Below are 20880 nucleotides of genomic sequence, written 5' to 3'. Positions count from 1 at the left end.
GGGACAAATGCCGGGTCACTTTGTCCGTGTATATACTGGAATCTCTGTGTGAAAGGGGCATATACTTATTCAACTTTGGTGCACATGTAAAGTGCAGACATAAATGATACCTTAACTGTGTGCCTTAAGGAAAGGTGTTTGTGTCTTTATTCTTGAAAGCATACAGTGCCTGAGTCACTTAATGACCCGAATACACACTCAAAGTGAAAGGTTCTTTATGGACCATTAACACCACCTTTCCAATGCACAAAATATTTATTTTACTGGAAAAGGTTATTTAGATTATTATTATGTTGACAGTGAAAACTTTAAGAACTGATCACTGAAAGGTTATCATTTTCCACAAAAAAAACAACAAAAAACATAGTAACGCCCTTGCAACCACATAGCGCTGCATTAAAATACACTTAAAGTGTCATTTCTTAGGTTATACTGTTATCTTGAACAGCATAACCTTGAATTATCTTGTTATCTTGTTGATTTTAGTAACCAGAGTGAGGCGTGTCTGTTATTCAAGCCACAAAATGGCTGCCAACTCTTGCTGTTCTGAAATTGAGTGTGTTTTTGGGGTAATTATAAATTATTTGTAATAGCATTTGAGTGCCTGTTAAACAATATTTACACAATGCACACCCCCTCCCCTACTCCCATTACCCCAAGAAATGTAGGATTAGCAAATCCTCCCTCTGGCTTTGCATGACATTAAGATTATTTTTCAGTTGATCAAATGACAAATGGGAGGGGTTATCTGTTCATGTAAGGAAAGCACAAGACTGTCGAGCCGTGGCGGTATAAAAGCCTTGCTTTTTCCTGTGAGGACCTGGTTTGAAACAACATGGCACCCCAGGCAACAATAAGGAGGTGAATTTAATTTTCCATTTTGTTTCCTGAAGTTACACAAATAACATCAGACCCTCTCATGAACGCCTTCATTAATTTCCATTTTGCATGCCTGACAAAAGAGGCATTGATGAATGCCCTTTCTGTAGTGTCTCTCTCTCTCTCTCTCTCTTTTCCTGGCAGGAGTGGAGCAGAACATTAGGCTATGAAAGCAAGCCATGTTTGAGCTCTGTCTTTCTCGCTGGAGGGATGCTGCGACATGGTTGTGGGGTTCATTGGCTGTAATCATTTCCCCTGCATGCCTCCCTCCACAACACAAAGGTAGCAAGTTTCTTCATCCCTTTGACTCATGCTTTTCTAATGCAGAGGTTTAATAGCGCTTTGCTACAGCTGTGAACTAGCATGACATTCACCACCGATTGCCACCTCTCTCTAAGGCCAGAGGCTCACAGTCATCATGTTGTGTCATAACAGGCTGAATGTGGCCCACTTTTGTTTGTTTTGCTATTGTTTCGTCTGTGGTGCTGCAGCATAAATAACCAGAGATTTCATCAGCACTATATCTCCTTGTGGCAGTATTGAAATAGAGGATGACCTTCTCGGTTCATTTTTACTTTTGAATTTATTTAGATGTGTCATGTTCATTAAATGTGAAGGGCACTCTTTTTTAAACCAAGTGGATTGTGAATACAAATAAATGGATTATTGTAGAAAAAATGCTGTAAATGTATGCTGATCTTTTAAGTTCAATTGTAATTTAGCTTGGTTAAATTGTAAGTAAATAACATATTTTATTATAAAACAGATAATAGGTAACAATCATTATAATTAGTTAATTTATTTAATTTGTTCAATTTGTTAGTTAATTTTTTAATTTGTTAGTTTGTTTAATTTGTTTGATTTGTTAAATTGAATATATATATATATATATATATATATATATATATATATATATATATATGCATCGTTTTATCCCATAAATCAAGGAAAAATTGGGCCAAAATTGAATAAGAATGCTGAAATTGAATGTGAATGAGACATTGTAATCTCATATATATGTATATGCATGTATATATAAGATTACAATGTCTTATCACATTCAATTTCAGCATTCTTATTCAATTTCAGCCCAATTTTTCCTTGATTTATGTGATAAAACGATGCATATAGACTGCATAAAGATCAGGCTTCTTATTAAAAGACCAGTATTATGTTTATGTATGTATATAGATATATATCTTTAACTTACTTTAATGAGTGAAGTGTAAAATTACTATTTATTAGCAATACCCTTGTATTTTAGACTTCTCAAATCAAATCTTAACTTTTTTTTATTGTGATTAAAATTTTTATATGTTTATTTAAATGTCACATCATGGTGGTTTAGGGCTTACATTTGTAGGACTTTAGGTTTCGCCTATACTTTTGTCAACAGTTGTTAATCAGGTTCTGATCTTGTCAAGTATTTGAACAACCTGTCAGAGCAAAATATCATTAGAAAGCATGTGGCAACCCATCGTTAAAATTCCAGTAGCTTGGTAAAAGCTTTGTCAACAACATGCATTCACTTGTGTTCAGGCAGAGTAAGAGGGCTATGTGTGTGCAGTGAATGCTCCTGAAATTGAAATTCAAATGGCAGCTCACAGCTAACCATTATCAGCTGCTCTAAGATTCCTCAAGCCTCAAATAACTTGAGATGCTTAAAAGAGTGAGAATCTGAATTATAAAACATAAATTGGGCGTATATATTTCGATTCTAATCTCTTGCAGATTGCTCAGCAGCATGCAGAGATATGACCAACAACCATAATCATCTGATGGAAGGATTTTTTATTCTGATGAGAAATGCATAAGCCATCCATTTCGGAATACCTTTAATGGACATAATACTGAGATGGCATGCAGATGTGGTCATTAGTGTGATGCATGTAGTGCCTGCATACAGTATGAAATGGAGATTAAGTAAAGCTTAGATGGTGTGTGTAACCCTTCTTATCTTGGGCGACTATAACTAACATCATTTGTTCAGTTGTTCAATGTTAAGCAACACAATTGTTTTCAACATTGATATTAAGAAATGTTTCTTGAGCAGCAAATCAGCACATAATAATTTCTGACAGATCATGTGACTGAAGACTGGAGTAATGGTAGCCTACTGAAAATTCAGCTTTATCATCACACAGGAATAAATTAAGTTTTAAAATGCAGGTTATTCAAATGTGTCAGAGAATATGTTTTTAAAATGATGTAAAAATTGTAATGATGTAAAAAAAAAACTGTTTTTTTTGTTGTTTGTTTGTTTTTTGGTCAAAATGAGTCATAAAAGACTTCTTTCCATAAAATTAAATTACTGACCTTAAATATAGTGCATACGTAGTATTTTGAATAATGGTAAGCCATTTGCATTTTACACATGCTTGATGTTGTGACAGTTCTGTATACTAAATATACTTTTACTTGCGTATCTCTTTGCCTTATATTTGCCACTTGTCTATCAGAAACTCATTTGATATGTTATTTCAATGACTTTCAGCGAAACAGAATCATTTAACAAAACGACACAACGTTTTTCTTATGGACACATGCATGTAGGTTTGTGAGGTCACAGCACAGTCACGCAGGACTATAATCTAAAAGCTCTTATTTCAGTTCCCAGTTTTCCATCAAACTGGATCCTTAGATTGTAATGATGAACACTGTATGTGTTGTGCTAAAATCGTATATTAATTATATTTGGATGTCTGATGATGCATCATGATGGAAACAGACTGCCCCCTAGTGGTGCTTTCTGTTTACTACATGGGTGAAAATATAAATAGAAAAGCCTTTTATAAATCTAATTTCACATTACTAAACTCCAATGTTTTTAAACTGCGTTGAATGTTTTTAAATCTATTCCCTGAGAACAAAATTCAAAAACACAGTTCAACAGTTTGATAGTCCATTCAAAACATTACACACACAGGGCCTAGGGGGCAGCATACACTCAGAGATGATCCTCAACATGCAAGAAACACATGCTTTATGTTTTGGCTATGTTCACTAAGGAATATTGGCTTACTGAAAACTGTGCAGCATATAATTCATAAAGTATGTGTGAATTATGCAAATAATACAATTTATTTTTATGATTGATCCTAAAAATATTATCTCATTAGAATTGTGAAGCTTTTGTTGTCTATTTTCAAGTTGAATAATATAATATTCAGAGTCCAAATAAAATAAAAAACGTTATTATTCAAAATGTGAAAAAATGGGCTTATGATTCTTCGTCTCAAGCCCTCAAATGTATCAAACATTGTTGTCACATGACCTCAGCAAGTGGCATGACGGCAAGAACTCTTTATCCTAGAAAAATCTGTTGATTTTATTTTTGGTCTGATCAGCCCAGTTTTGTTGTCTCTGTCGTTGTCTAGGTGCTCATGGTTTGTTTTGACAGCTCTGCTGTCATCGTGGCATTATCCCGAGTTCCCCCACCCTCTTGTATATTAAACATAATTGAATCACCTGTCACCTGTCATCAATTGACTTTTTAATTTATTCCCCTATTTATACCTCTCTTGTTCGCTGTCTTGTGCCAGAATGTTTGTGTACTGGCCAGCTGTAATACATTGTATTGTCTAGTTAAATCGCGTTTGCGTCCTGTTTCGAGGCTCCAGTAGCCTACCTGTTTTGTTTCTTTTAGTTTTGTTTCTCTCCTCTCTTACGTCATCTACACTGCATTCCCCTGCCCTGGCTTGCTTCCTGCTCTTTGGAACTGACTTCACTCACCCCAGCCTCTCATTCCTCGCCCACCAGCGATCTCTCCATCGGACTCGTGTTCCTCACGAACTCAACGCCCGTATTGAGGAGCTCCAGTGAGATGCCCTGGGGACCAGACCTGTCATTCCTCCTTCCCAATCATCTCCAGAGGTGTCAAAATTATTCACATTCATTACTCAAATAGAAGTATAGATAGGCTACTAGGTTTTAAAAAGACTTCTGTAGAAGTTGAAGTATCTGGTTTCAAAACTACTTTAAGTATAGGCTAAAAGTAAAAGTAATGTAAGGAAAAAATGCCTATATCAGTGCACTACCACGTACCACCTACATTTTTTTTGTAAAGGCCATAATGTTATTAAAATGTTAATGTTGAAAGGTTTGGGATGCATTTAGGCTTCTTGTTTCAGCTACATATATGGCCATTAAAAATGAATGCATTTTTGTACAATGCAAATATTGTGTGTTCTACGGTCAACTGAGCATTAACAGGTGTTTCATTGAGCGGAAGATATGATGACTAGTTGCCTATAAGTATTGTAATGGTGCAGAAAGTCAAACGTTAGAGGCAAGTTATCAATAACCTTTATTGGAATATACCAACGCATTCTCATCCTTTAGCGTCATATGTGACGCTATATGACAAAACGGCCAAATACTACGCACATGTGATGGGTAGGTTTAGTTGTGGGTAGGGGTAGGGTAGTCTCGTATTACGCTAAAGGATTTATGACGCCTTGGGTTCGCGTGTTATTAACGATACTCGTGTGTAGTATGTCACATTTGACGCTAAAGGATGATATACATGTAAATAAGTTTAGCTGCGAATCTGTGAGGGTAACGGACAAGAACATTGGTGCACCCAGGGCAGGCTTAGTAACAAACTCTTATATGGATGTCTAGGCCTACACACTAAATACTGTCAAAATGAATGATTTATCAAAAAGAAAAAAAGTAATGGTACTATGCTCAATTATATAGCATACTCTCAAGTTTTGAAGTTTTTTTCTTTGGTTGTTGCGTTAAATCTTACCCAGATACAATAGTGGTATTTTCTGACTGGCTAATGTGTACTGTCTAGAGATTCAATTAACCGCGTAAAAAACAAGAGGGTGTCGGAATGGTATGTTTATACTTCTCATCCAAGCAAAACTCTATCCGGATGACGGGATTTATCTGGATGGATATAGGTTTTTTTTTTTTTGAACGATCACAAGCCGGAATGAAAACAAGCCGAAGTGAAATAGGAGTAATGAGGCTATTTTTAAAATGTTAGGAGTACAAAGTACAGATAATTGCGTGAAAATGTAAGGAGTAGAAGTAAAAAGTCGGCTGAAAAATAATTATTCCAGTGTTTACTACTATTACTACTTCGTTTGTGGTGCTCATTTCACTCGCTTTAAATGGTATTACTAACTGCAGTTGAAAAGCAAAGCGAGCCGAGCCGTGCCGAGCTAAAGCGAGCCGAGCCTTACCAATACTCGAAGATGCAGGCTCTCTAAGCATGATCCCAATCAGTTGACACGTCTCCATTCCCTCCTTCAGGGAACGAGGATTACATGCGTAACCGAGACGTTTCAACACCTACCTAGAGCTTTAAAACCTGAGCTTTCAAACAAACTAGACCAAAGACCAATCCAAACAACTGCAACCACTCAGAGCACCTTAGCACCTTTATAGCAAAGTCTAAATCTCTTCAAACTTTGTATATCACTTTAAATGGCCAGAGTATTTACAATACCCAAGACTTATAATCTTCAAACTTCAAATCTCTCTGCAATCTTCCAAAGTATTGGAAGTACTCAGATCCTAAATAACCTTCACATTTCAAACTACCTTTCATACGAGGCTTTGTCCAACCAAAATTCAAAGATCAAATCTTTTTCTTGTTTATCTTGAAGATTGTTCTACTTGGAGGACTTAATAATAAAATGACACAATGTTTCAACATTAGGCAAATCTACTCCTACAACAGCACATACGAGGCCTCATCGAGTGCTGTTCTCCTGAGGACTTGGCTTTGAAAGGCATAGGATTGAAAATACACGAGGGACCGGTGGATGACAGTCAGCAAACTGTGTAGACAGATTGAGGAGAGACTGAAAAGTAATCACACTCAAAAGGAAGTCAATCAGAACTTCTGATTGGAAGAAAGTTAAGTTTGGGGAGGACAGGGTAAGATTGCTCTCTGCCTTCCCAAAGTTATGCGCTACGTACTGTATGTGTGGCACTGTTTCTTTCTGCCACTACAATAACTCAAACACTCAGGATAGTTAGCCAAAATCATCCATCCATCCATTAATTTATTGGCCATATTTTCTTTTCCCCATGTGGGGTCATATTTTAATCTGTGGTCATATTTTAACCTGTGGGCTCACTTAATAAATTTAGACACGGGTCTTTTGATTGATATTTAATTGTCTTGGTGTCTCTCAGAACATCTCATTTTACACATTCACATTCATACACTTTCACAGACCCCTCTCAGGCCAGAGAATCATACCTTTTCGTCTGCCTCAGCAGTATATATATATATATATATATATATATATATATATATACATACATACATACTATTATGGAGTGGAATACCACCAAATCCGACAAATTTTATGACAGAAGCTACTGAATGTAGACACACTGTTGCATTGCGACAGTGTCTAAACGTTAGGATATCGATTGTCCGATGCAGTCGCCATGTGGCCAATTTTACACCTTAAAAACTAGCGTTTTGGAATTTAATTGTTTCAACGATGCATTGCTATGCAAAGGTTCAGTAAAAGCCAATTATAATGTACTGACGCTTTTCTGACGTCATTTGTTGCATGTGCTTTGTGCCAGACAGGCGAACACACACATCACTTTTTGAAACCTGAAAAATTCAAAATTAAGAAAGCAGTGCATCATAACGCAATTTCCCTTACAATGCTTAATTTATTTAATTATTAGGGTTAATTTTAATCTATTCAGCATGTTGCATTTATAATGAATGTGTATAGATGCATTATAGCTGGCTTAATGCAGTCATAAATGGCTATTTTTTTCATCTTAAATTTCTTTTTCATGACCTGTGTGATAACTTCTGTTGTAATATAAGATGTGTGTACAATGAAAGAAAAGGGGAACAAGGCTGAGACATGACCCAAAACTTTATATATCAGGTCCCAAATCATTTATCAAACCCAGGTCTTTATATATATCCGATTTATCAACTACTTCTGGACTCCTTCACTTTCATCTTTTGCATCAGATAAAGTTCCGTCTGATAATTAATTATGTGTGCCTTAACATAAACATTGAATTAATTATACTGGATACAGCAAACCTATTGGTATCGTTGTGGATCATTTCTATCACTGTTATAGTGAAAGTCCAGCAGAAGATACTGTATGCACAATTTATTAGGGTATAGCCTTGACCCACAGTGACAGATGCACTTAAGTCTGTTGACTGATAATACTGTTGCTACAGGCAGCAATAAAAATAACACAAAACAGAGCAACTATGAGCAGATTTTTAAACGGTTCTAAAAATTAAAACCACTGTTTGATGCCATTTAACTGTGAAGGATGGCACTGGATAAACATCAAATGAAAATTCAAATAATTGTTCTTTAATATTCCCTTATTCAATGCTCAATAAATGCATTCATGATTTCTTGCAAAAAGTTGGATTGTAAAATCTGAGACACTGCTGTCTAATAAAATACTGGTGCACTAGTGGTACACAGTCAGAATCGGACAATAAACTGTGACTTCGAGATTTAGCCCTGTAGTTGAGTATTTCTTGAAGAGGTCGGGGTTTACCTTCACCTATCTGCCTCATTTCATAGTGCAAACAGATAACAGTATTCTGACGTATTTACTGGATCATGAATTCAACATCATGACCAAGAAAAATCAATGCTTGTGCAGAAATTCTCTAAATGTAGCTCTACTGTATACTAGCATGTCACAGAGTTCACTGAAGTAAAAACAAAAACAAACTGACCTTTAACAGATACACATGATGGTCCGTTTTGGTAAAGAGAGTTGTTTTTGAGGCGATATGTTTATATTGATTTGTACATTTGGAGCACAATAAAATATAACTGATGTTACTGTTTTGGTGTTGAAAATGAATTTTGTAAAATGTACAAGCATCAATAGGTGGCCAAAAATTGTTCCTTATGTGTCTTCTGAATTATGAACGCTGATGTTGGAAGCAGGTCTTTTGGCTGATTTCAGCTGAGTATTTTAATAGGTTACAGGTGACAAATGTCCTTTTATCTACTATTCCAACTTCAAGGTTAGTTATAGTTTTGCTTTAAAGATATTTTCCTTTTATGGCTCTGTGAGAGTCAAAGTGCATGTGACACAGACATGAGCACCGTGGTACATTTACGTTTTTTCATCCAGCAGGTGCTTATCCAAAGCAACAAGCAGTTTATAAGAAAAGAGAAGTTTTTTAGTTCTATATATTTACATGTATAGTTATTATATTAAGTGTCTTTGTTTATGGTTGTGGATTAGTTAAGTTCTTGCATTACAGAGCCTTCCTGTAGCTCAAACACTAGAGCATCCGCTATAGCAATGGTATTTAATGTTCCTGTTACATATGAAGATCATGAACTGACAGTCTTAAGTATGAAGCACAACATTCAGTACAGAGAAATATACGTCTCTTCCAGAGTTGTGAGATCCAGCAGAGTCTACTTCGCTTTTAAAGTATATAAATATAAGTGCAATACATCAATCCAGTCATCAGTGGACCTCTCTGTTAGGACATATCAGATTTTGGTGCAGAGTGCAGACAGAGGATGTGGGAAATTAAGTGATTGTATTTGAACAGAGTTTACTAAGCTGTCGCATAATCTTAATTGCCTCTCCAATAAGTACCTTTGTCTTAAGCATAAAATCAAATTTGCCTATTTTACTAGGCAAAGTAAAATTAATGCTTCACAATATTGTCCTGTGAGACCTTAAGATGACAATAAAAAACCTTATTTAAAATCCTTGAGAAGGCCATAAAGCACAAAACAATGTTGAATATAATGGTAACACTATACAAATTGGCAATAAGGGGTGATGAACTGAGAAATCAAATTTTCCTTGAGCTTTTGACATCAGAGTTCATCAGCTTCACAAGCAAGAGTTTTCTTTTCAAACGAATGGGCTCTATATTAAATTGGATGGGCACTATATTAAACATATTCTTCTTTCTCTTCCATGTATCTTCTTACCTGTATTTTACCATTATTGACACTTATAATCAGTAAAGGGATGTAACATGTAATTGAGATGTAAAGGGATGTAACATGTAACATGTAATTATTTTCGGAAAAGATTCCGAAAATAATTAGATTATATTACATTTTAAAATACTTAAAAAATGAAAATTGTATGCAATGCAGGGATTCCTGCAACTTTTTTTTGTTAGCTGAAACCATTTGACCTAATATTTTTACTTGAAGTACCCGCCTGAGAATTTAAGTTAATACATTAGGTCAATAATAATAGTAAATAACAACAAAATGAAGTTGACTGTTCTGTCAGTTAATGGTCACATTTTCATTTTTTCATTTTAATGATGGAATTACTTAAAGGGTTAGTTCGGTATTTTACCCTTAAAACCCTGTTCGAAGATCATTTCTGATGAAATAAAACGATTAAGATTGAAATTTGGACAAATGCTGCTGTCCTGAGAATTTGTCCAAATTTCACAGCAGCATTTGTTGCCGGTGTATATGAGCGTTAAAAACTACTCAAAAAACAACTCAAAACAATGCATGAGTTTAATATCATGTTTTGCTTTGAAATCAAAATTACTTGAAATTACTGCTGTGATTTCATGTGTGAGAATATATTATTTAATTACATTTTATAATACTGGCTATGTTGAGTAGCATTGCAGTAATGGGTTAGTTCACCCAAAAATGAAAATTAGCCCATGATTTACTCACCCTCAAGTCATGACATTCTTTTTGCAGACAAATAGTCACATTAATTAATATAAATGTCCTGGCTCCCCCTAGCTATAATGAGAGTGAATGGCTGGAAAACTCCCAAAAAGTACATGCATCCATGATTAAAAAAAATACTCCACACGGCTCCAGTGGGTTAATAAAGGCCTCCGGAAGCAAAGCCATGGGTTTTTGAAAAATACCCATATTTATAACTTTATTATCTAAAATAACTAGCTACCACAGCTGTAGGCTACCACACAAACTGACTTGTGCCACAAGACGAGTAACCTGTGACACATGTATGATGTAGGATGTAAAAGTATCGTAAGCTTAGACGACTCTCACGGTTCAAACAAATAGGGCTGTGCAACAAACTGAATCTCCTCTTCTATACTATCTATATAGCATTCATTTCATTCATACTAAAGTACTTTGTAACCTATTCTTGAGTATTTTTTTATTTCTTATGGTCATATTCATTTTCAGTACTTCTACTTGACACTCAAGTAAATTATTTCTTAAGTAACAATTCTTTAGCACTCTTTCCAGCACTGACTGTTTGTGAGCTGAACAAACTATGCATGGGGAAAGGGGCTGTCTGAGGATATAGTATTTGATTGCAGCAGATTGTTTGGTTTATCAGCAGTTTCAAGGTCAAATGAATGCCTGGCCATAACAGTGTTAATTATTAAAGTTGATGAACATGGCCTTCATCTGGACCTTATCAATAAAGTAAACTCATTTCAGTGCGACAGGTCACACACAAACGGTGCTTTCAATAAGATCAGCAATATATTGGCACTTAAAGATGATTGATTATTGATCTTTTGGTAACAATTTAAAATAAAATTCATTAGCTGCAGGTCCCTTAAATAATATCAACAATATTGATTTGATTTTAATAATGCATAAGTGAATGTTGAAATTAACATGAACTAGGAGCTTTTAAAGGGGACCTATATCATGCTAAATCCACTTTCTTAGCCCTTAAATGCATTCTGTTGTATATTTGTTTATAAGTACAGAATAAAAATAATTGGTTTTAATAAGAAAAAAATAATACGAGTGCCGATTAGAACCCAGAATCTCTGACACGCTTGTCTAAAGTTCTGCCACTGGACCATTAAAGCACATACAAAAATAAAAGTCGGATTGGATATATCTATTTCTTCACATGAAAAGTATTGGCACCAACACATTAGATTTCATCAGACAACAAATTAAACACAATGTACTATTTAAATAGATTCCTGGTTTGTTTTCCTCGTCTCTCTCTCTCTCTCTCTCTCTCTCTCTCTCTCTCTCTCTCTCTCTCTCCCAAAGAGACTGGATGACAACTCTGTTAAAGCCATAACCGATTTATTTTATGTGAATACTCTCCAAAACGGACATTTAAGTTGTGTGTGTCTATTCAAACACGAAACAGAAACGAACGTTTAAAAAGTGTCTAATTCGTACGACCTCACTCGTACGAATTCGTACGATTTGTCTAAACCCACGTGATGGGTAGGTTTAGGGGGTAGGTCATTCGTACGAATTCATACGAATTGGCCAATTCGTAAAATATGTACGATTTAGCAAAATCGTACTAATTCGTACGAGTGAGGTCGTATAAATTCGTACAAATTAGCCCCTTTTTAATCATTCGTCGAATTCGTACGACTTGGTCGTGAGATCGGAATGCGGTGAGTGTGCACAGAAAGATGAGACATGAGTCAATATAAGACATGCAGCTCTTCTCTTCAAATGACAGCTAACCACTTCTTACTTCTATCCTTTTCTTTTGGTATATAATAAAATACCAGTTCGGGGTTCCTCTTGCGGCTGTTTGTGCAGCCAACTGCACAACATATTGCAGGCATTACTGAGAGACCGTCAGTCGTAAAGATGGCGGCCGAACGAATATGACGCCTTGAGATAATAATACGTTGTTTTTTTAACACCCCTAATCAATGCAATGTATATAGATGTGTGTTTAATCATCTGTGCCACGAGACGTTTAAAAGTGTTGGGGACAATATCGACCCTGGCAAAAAGTGGTGGGGAAATTCGCAAATAATAATTGTTAATAATAATAATAAAAGGTGTTTTTGTTCTTTTGCGTTATAATATTTCTCAAACGGTCCCCTCCAGTAGATCTGCTCTGGCGCCGACTCTGCAGTTGTCACTGGTGATTGTTGTTTGATTCACCATCAAACGAATACGTTTAATTTAGTGCTGTCAAACGATTAAAATATTTAATCGTGATTAATCGCATTAATGTCATAGTTAACTCGCGATTAATCGCACATTTTTATCTATTCTAAATGTCTCTTGATTTCTTTTTGTCCCATTATTTTTTTTTTCTCATTTTAATGCTCTTTTCAACGTGGGAAAAGTGGATCGGCTTGCTTTGTGCAAATGTTTTTTATTGAAAACAACATTGGCATATACTGTGTTCAAATTCATACTAAAATTCTCACTTGGAGCAAATAATCTCTCACACAATGTAACACCATCCATCAATAAAAGGGTGCAAGAAATACTGACGAGGTCCATATGTTGAAGAGGGGGCGGAGAATTCGCATTATGTGTGTGTGTGTGCTTGGCCATCATCAAGCGGTATTTCAGACTGGACGTGCTGTGATGATGATAGCTCAGTTCATAACAACAAAACACACAGATCAATTTGGTCTTGTCAATGGAACCATTTCGCAACTTTTTAAAAGTAAACTTTCCATTCAGAATCTCATTAATTGGCATCCATTTCGGCGTCTCACGCTCGTCATCCACTTAAAACGTAACGTTAACCAACTATTTGGCCGGCTTGCAAGTATCTATTGCTAAGAAAAGCAGAATGTTCTGTTCTATTAACCAGACAGCAAAGAGGTTACTTATTAAGCTAAGCAGATAATACATCTTGTAATTTTCTTTGACACATCCAGGCCTACTTCTGATATATATACATACATATATATATATACATACGTATATACATGTGTGTGTATATATATATATATATATATATGTGTGTGTATATATATATATATATATATACAGTATATATGTATGTATGTGTATATATATATATATATATATATATATATATATATATATATATACAGTATATATATATATGTGTGTGTGTGTGTATATATATATATATATATATATATGTAATGTATGTATGTTTAATCATCCGTGCCAAGAGAGGTTTAAAAGTGCTGGGGACAATATCGACCTTGGCAAAAAGTGGTGGGGAAATTCGTAAATAATAATTGTTAATAATAATAATAATAATAATAAAAAGTTTTGTTTTTTTGCATTATAATATTTCTCAAACGGCAGTGCCCGCCGCTGATGACCCAATGCCCCTCCAGTAGATCTGCTCTGGCGCCGACTCTGCAGTTGTCACTGGTGATTGTTGTTTGAACTGGATCCACCATCAAATTAATATGTTTAATTATATCAAGTGCTGTGAGAAAAGGCTACAAATCTCCAGCTCCAACATCCTCACACGCAATATAACATACTAGCCGAGACTCCTTTATACAGACGTGAAATCCACCAGTACCACATGAGTTAAAAACATTGTTACAAGCTTACCGCTTTGACTCGAGCTCAGGCAAGCAGAGAGTTTTGAACACTGGCTGGTTATGTATTTTCTCAAATATGTTTTTGGGATAATTAACCCCAAAAAAAGCTACGGACTGGAGCTTTAACATTTCAAGTTTAATTTATTTATAAAGCACATTTAAAACAGCCACAAGACTGACTAAATTGCTGTACAAGATCCTAAATATACACACTTTAATACACACAAATATAATATACTATATACATTTAATTAAAAATAATAATTTAAAAGAATCTATATTTCAGAGAAAACAAATACGTTTTTAAAAGAGTCTTAAAAATTGTCAGGGAATATGCCACTCTGATCTCTAAGGGCAGGCTGTTCCCAGAAAACGCTCAATCCCCTCTGCGTTTGAGTTTTGAGTGTGGAAATAGGAGGTTATGGTCATTTGACAGCTTCAGGAAGAGGTATAGGAATGCAGCAATTCTGATAAGTAGATACTACATAGGAGCATGCAGACATTTATATAAAAATAAAACAATCTTAAAATCAATTCTATACTGAATAGGCAAGGTCTCTTAGAATTGGAGTGATGTGATCATAATTATGACTTTTGCGAATAAATATTGTTTAATCTAATGTAGCTAATAATATTTAAAAAATGAAACCTTATTGTAAAGTGTTACCGATCCATTCAGTTGGAAATAAATCTGAGAAGAATGTTGAATTCATTTTAATCTTAATTCTCAGACTGGTGCATGCAAGTGTAATAGATTAAATGCCTAAAGGTAAGAAAACAAGGTGTGTTAGCAATTATACATTTCTAAAAGCATGTCTATGCTCATTCACTCATTATTCAAGGACGCACTGGGGTACTAGGATTATTTGAAATCCTATTAAACCAGCCTGAACAAGGTTATTTTACTTACTAGCTCATGTCAGTGAGTTTGTTAAAAGTCCGACTTTTCAGGCAGAGCACCAGTTCCCAACCATCAGTGGCTGTTTGTCCAGAAGTGACCTGTCACATTAAGGTTACGATAGTATAAGCTTCTTGCTTTGCAAATAAACTTTTTGGCAATTCACAAAGCTTTTTGACCTCTCCTCATACTCAGAAAACCTCTGCTGAAAATATGTCTAATCATTCACTACACTTGCTCATCTGACACAATCAAGCTGCAAAAAACAGAAAATAAGTTATTTTAGACAACTGGTGTTGCATAAGTGTGATATCCTTTTTGATTAAATATAATAAATGTAATGATGGATGAGATTGTTTTGTTTTTTAATGTGGCACTGATGCAACCTCAACCTTTTAGTCATCAATGGAGTTTGTTGCAATCAAAACATTGATGCAGTATGTAGGTGTGTGCATTCGTTGTTAAAAACTAGTTTTGTTATCTTTAGTTGACGTTGTCTGAAAGACCTGTGGTTGTGAAATATGGGTTTCTATAGCAATACATCCACAGAAATTAATTTGCATATTTACATAGCATGGCTTTAACATAAAAATCTACAGAGAATGGTTAGGCCATTGCTTTTTAAAAACTGACACTTAAAAAGCATGACTTAATCCAAAGAGAGTTTCAGAGAGTTTACACACACACACACACACACACACATATCAAAGACCTTGAAGCTGTTTCCCAACTTTGCAGTACTATCAAAGTACAGTCTACTGGCCCTCAGGTGGAGGTGTCCATGGACCCCGTTCAAGGACAAACACACAAACGCACCAGGGTTTCTTTCTTAAAGTCATCTGGCACGTTTTCAGAAAAAAAGTGTTGGAGGCGGTCATTAGTTGAGGTTACGTCAGGGGCTGTGGTGAATCATATAAAAACAGTGCTAAGAATGTATGAGTGCATCTTTAAGGATTACAGCCACACTATAGTTCCTCCAGTTGTCGTCTCTCCAGCAGTTATGATCCTAAGCATTGCTCTCATTTGGGCCATAGTGGTTGCGCTCTGTTGCTGTCTTTGGCTTATCACAGGAATACGCAGAAGGTAAATACCCAAAGATCTGTGACTAAAAGCTTCACTGATCTTAGTGAACATCATGGGGATGGTGGGATTCTCAGCTGTTTAACAACTAATGTTACGTAATGCTTAATGACCTTAACTCTAAGGGTACTTGTTTAAATTAAAAATGTAAGATATGAAAAAGAAATATTTGTATGGTATTGTATAGAGTCAAGAGTAAGTTCTTTTAAGTTCTCACATGATAGAACTTATTTCTTGTTTTTAACCCCTTTATTTATGAGCCGTTTTGTAATTGTTTGATGTTGTGGATGTATCAGACAGCCTGGGGAGCCCCCAGTAGAAAATGGCTGGATCCCTTACCTTGGCTGTGCTCTTCAGTTTGGGGCAAACCCTTTGGAGTTTCTTCGCAGCAGACAGAAGAAATATGGTCACATTTTTACGTGCAAGATCGCTGGGCAGTATGTCCATTTCCTTTGTGATCCATTCTCCTACCACTCCGTCATCCGCCAAGGAAGACATCTGGACTGGAAAAAATTTCACTTTGATGCCTCTGCTAAGGTACTGGAAATTATTTCAGCAATCTAACGACAAAATGAACTACTTAAGTTGGCATGCAATGATGTGCATTTGTTCTTGCAGGCATTTGGTCATGAGAGCATGGATCCAAGCCACGGTTACACCACCGAAAATGTGCATCAAACCTTCCTAAAGACCCTGCAAGGAGACGCCTTGTCTTCTCTCATTGAGACCATGATGGAAAACCTTCAGAGCACCATGTTGCAGTCAGGCATGCTGAAGGCCGAAACTTCCAAGTGGCAGAGCGATGGTATTTTTGCCTTCTGCTACAAGACCATGTTTGAAGCTGGCTACCTGACCCTCTTTGGAAAGGAATTGGATGGGGACCAGAGCATTGCACGTCAGCAAGCCCAAAAAGCTCTTGTGCTCAATGCTCTGGAGAACTTTAAAGAATTTGATAAGATCTTTCCTGCTCTGATTGCTGGCCTCCCCATTCACGTTTTCAAGAGTGCCTACAGTGCTCGCGAGAACCTCGCCAAGACTATGCTTCACGAGAACCTCAGCAAGCGCACCAATATGTCTGACCTCGTATCCTTACGCATGTTCTTGAATGACACATTATCTACATTCAATGAGCTGAGTAAAGCCAGGACCCATGTGGCCATACTGTGGGCTTCACAAGCCAACACTTTGCCTGCAACCTTCTGGACCCTGTTCTACATGATCAGGTACAACTCCTACTCAGCCTCAGTAAAACTGCACAGTAGTCACTCCCCAGAGTTATAAATCAGCATAGATAAATACAGTAATTGTAGTATGGAGATAAGCATTGGTGTTCTTGGCAAAGACTTTTACTCGACCCATATTGAAGAGTTAAACTGTGAAACTGATCTATGTTATTGTATGCAGCAGAGAACAGTTCAATAATGTTGGGATGATGAGAAAACTTCTGCTTGTTTTCAGGTGCCCCGCCGCCATGAAAGCTGCTAGCGAGGAGGTGAGGCGAACGTTTGAAAGTTCTAATCAGAAAGTCAATCCCCCAAATTCTCGACTTGTACTGACAAGGGAACAGTTGGACAACATGCCAGTTCTAGGTGGGGAACAATTTGAAAATATTTCAACATTAACATACACTCCTAGAAAACCCTATATATGTAGCATAGGGTTCTTTACTCAACTGCAAAGGACCGATTATGCAAAAAAAAAAAAAAAATGATGATAATTACACAAAATAACCCCTTTGGCACAAAGGTTATTTATAGGCTATTATTCATTCATATATTACATTTTTTATTCTGCAATATTTTGTAGTTGTAATTAAATTATTGTTTATTAAACTGTTGTAGTAACTTAATATCGCATTTTAATCATGCTGATTTTTGGAGGATAAAAACTGAAATGGCACTCTTCGTGTGATATTGATTAATTATATTTTTTAAACCCCCATATCTTGAATTTTGTGATCATTCCCATGCATTGCATTTTAGGGGTTCCAAATATGTTGCGCTTTAGAACCTTTTAAGGTTCTATATAGAACCTTTCCTTCTAAGAGTGTAGCCTACCAAAAGGTCATATGGAGTAAAGCTTCTCTGCAATTTCAGACAGTATCATTAAAGAGGCAATGAGACTGTCCAGTGCGTCCTTGAATGTGAGAATGGCCAAGAGTGATTTCCTTCTTCATCTGGACAACAACGAGTCTTACCACATCCGTAAAGATGATGTAATAGCTCTATACCCCCCAATGATTCACTTTGATCCTGAGATCTATGACAATCCTCTGGTGAGTATTATGTTTTTTTGCTTGTGTTTTATAGATAAATAACAGCTTTCACCTGAAAAAGATATTTGAATTAACCTGTAAATTTTATTCTCATCATTAATTTTTTTTTGTTTTTTTTTGTGTGTGCCACAAACAGACATACAAATATGATAGATACCTTGACGAGAATGGGCAGGAGAAGACCAGCTTTTACCGAAACGGACGCAAACTTCGATACTACTACATGCCCTTTGGCTCTGGGGTGACCAAGTGTCCAGGCCGTTTATTTGCGGTGCACGAGATTAAGCAGTTCCTGTCTCTGTTGCTAGCGTACTTTGAGATGGAACTTTTGGACTCTGATGTGAAAGAACCACCGTTGGACCAGTCTCGGGCCGGACTGGGTGTTTTGCAGCCCACCTATGATGTTGACTTTCGATATAGACTCAAATTGCACTAAGGATCTCACACTTATTTATTCACTTTTGATTTAACTGTAAATAATGTACATTTTGAATCATGTCCAAGTAGACAAATGTGAATAGGCTTCAATTGTGTTTTCTTTCTATTCAACTTGATTAGAGAGAGATTTTAGGAAGTTTGAAAGGAACTTCAGAGCTCTACTTTTCAGTAACATTTACTGCACTTGTGTTGTGTATTAATAGTATTCTTCTCAGTTCTTAAACTATGGCAGTATTCAAAAAATGATATTGCACATTGCATTGAAAATGTAATTACCCACATCCTTTCACTGGGTATTCATCATTTTTGTAAAGTTGTGTGCTTTGTGAATTTTGTTTTAAATGTACAGAGCATTTTTTTAACCAAATACCTGAGTGTGTTTTTTTCACCCATTATTTAAAGGTGTTGTAAGCGATTTTAGATGGAATTATATGCAAATGATCATACCCCAGAGCTATTTTAACAATGCAAACACAAATTAATTATAAAATTAAAATAAATAGGCTATCTGATCATATTCCATGACGCGGTCACTATTTACAGAGGTGTGAAGTCCAGGAAATAAAAGTCCTGCCATAATGTTTATTCTACCCATGAACTCAGCCAGCTGATTTCACTAAGGTCTATCTCCTGGCTGAAAAACTGTGCTAATTAGCAAATCCAGGTCAGGACCTTAATGAACCTGGATTTTAGACTGGCTATTTACACCTCATCTGTAAACTTTAATCTGTAAAATAACTTGCGTTATTTGTGTTGCATTCCAAAGAGCTCTTATCAGCCCCACATAATAGGGGATTATCACCCTGATACGTAGGACTTCCGGATTTAGTGATCTTTGTGCACTGCCACTTCCGTTGAATCACAGATCTCGCTGACGAACTGATGACGGACTACGCTAAGTTTATTTATAAGGCATCCCTGGTAAATTAGTCTGATTCACTAAAGCGCCGGCTCCAAACAAACGTGCTAACTTGTTTTATTTTAAAGTTTTAATCCACTTCTTCCTTATACTCAATTTAGTCGGGAATCCATGAAAACTTACGTAGGGTTGGCGTTGTTGGTTAGGTTTACAAAGTGGAACAGAGCAGTGACATATATAGCCTTCGTCTCAGCCATTGTTGAACTGCGTCGGAAGTGGACATGCACAAAGTTGACAAATCCCGCCCGTGAAACCCAGAAGCGTGATAATCCCCTATGACAGTATATTCTTATCGACTGGGCTGGATCGGCGCGAAATGGAATGGTTAAACAAAGAGAACGGTTTTGCATCGATCCACTTTTGCTAGTTTAATGACGGAAGCCCGGCCCATGGTCTAAAAGGGTTGTCCCTATTCTCTTAGGGCATTTTCACACCTGAAAGTCCGAACCAAAGTTCACCATTTGATACATTTTATACCTTCAGAAAGTTTTGGTTTGGTTTCACACTGCAATTATGCGGGCGCACTGTAGAACTTTACGTGACATACTGCACTTACGTCCTGTCGTCATCATCTATGTGGGCTGCATCTTGACAGTGATTGGTTAAGTAAATGGACATGCGTCTGACGTCAGCATGTTGTCAATTCGGCGGGCAACTTTGACAACATGAACGAACAGACGAACATCTTTGCAACTATATTGTTATTATTATGGCATAATTACTTGCAGCACCAACTATACACGAGGCTGGTTCAAATTCGCCAAATGAACGTCCTCGTCGTGCCAACATTTTATCGTCGTCGGCAGGAAAGGAGAAGATTGCAAGTTGACTTCTTATTATGTCATCAGACCATACTTCAATTAAAAACCTGGTCCTCATTTCCCCATGTGCTACCACGGCTAATTTTTCCTGCCACCTTCTGTTTTTTCGGATTTTTGGGAACCACCAGAACTTCCAGTAAAAGGTCTGAAAGTCCGAACCGTACAGAAATGCTTTCACACTAGAAACGAACCAAACCTTTGTTCAGTTTGATCCGGACCGAGACTACCTCTTTTCGTCGGACCAAATTTCATCTGTCCGGGGGAGGTTTTACACCTATAATTTTGATTCGGACCAAACTGAAAAGTCCCAAAGTCCAAACCAAACAAGGTG

At 36.4% G+C, this 20880-nt stretch overlaps 1 protein-coding gene across 2 annotated transcripts; it reads left to right on the top strand.

Moving 5' to 3' along the window:
• The first annotated feature begins 1084 nt into the window (after window positions 1-1084).
• On the top strand, window positions 1085-19176 carry cyp7a1 (cytochrome P450 family 7 subfamily A member 1). 2 transcript variants are annotated; one of them, XM_089131327.1, is made up of 7 exons: window positions 1085-1161; window positions 4639-4752; window positions 16393-16633; window positions 16715-17319; window positions 17555-17685; window positions 18193-18371; window positions 18508-19176. In XM_089131327.1, the coding sequence occupies exons 1-7, from the start codon at window positions 1100-1102 to the stop codon at window positions 18805-18807; spliced, it is 1632 nt and encodes a 543-aa protein (XP_088987453.1). In that variant the 5' UTR covers window positions 1085-1099; the 3' UTR covers window positions 18808-19176. The 2 variants fall into 2 exon arrangements, with proteins under 2 accessions (XP_088987453.1, XP_039533913.2); XM_039677979.2 differs by lacking the exons at window positions 1085-1161; window positions 4639-4752 and adding an exon at window positions 15945-16099.
• Window positions 19177-20880: the final 1704 nt, after the last annotated feature.

Source organism: Pimephales promelas, chromosome 5 (genome assembly GCF_988280905.1).
Source record: "Pimephales promelas chromosome 5, fPimPro1.hap1.1, whole genome shotgun sequence".
Taxonomy (NCBI): Eukaryota; Metazoa; Chordata; class Actinopteri; order Cypriniformes; family Leuciscidae; genus Pimephales; species Pimephales promelas.
This window is presented reverse-complemented; position numbering and strand designations above follow the sequence as displayed.

Coding starts and splice junctions, on each gene's coding strand:
- cyp7a1 (XM_089131327.1), top strand. CDS start 1,100: ATGGTTGTGGGGTTCATTGGCTGTAATCATTTCCCCTGCATGCCTCCC. Junction 1,162..4,638: donor CCTCCCTCCACAACACAAAG/GTAGCAAGTTTC, acceptor CTCGCCCACCAG/CGATCTCTCCATCGGACTCG. Junction 17,320..17,554: donor ACCCTGTTCTACATGATCAG/GTACAACTCCTA, acceptor GCTTGTTTTCAG/GTGCCCCGCCGCCATGAAAG.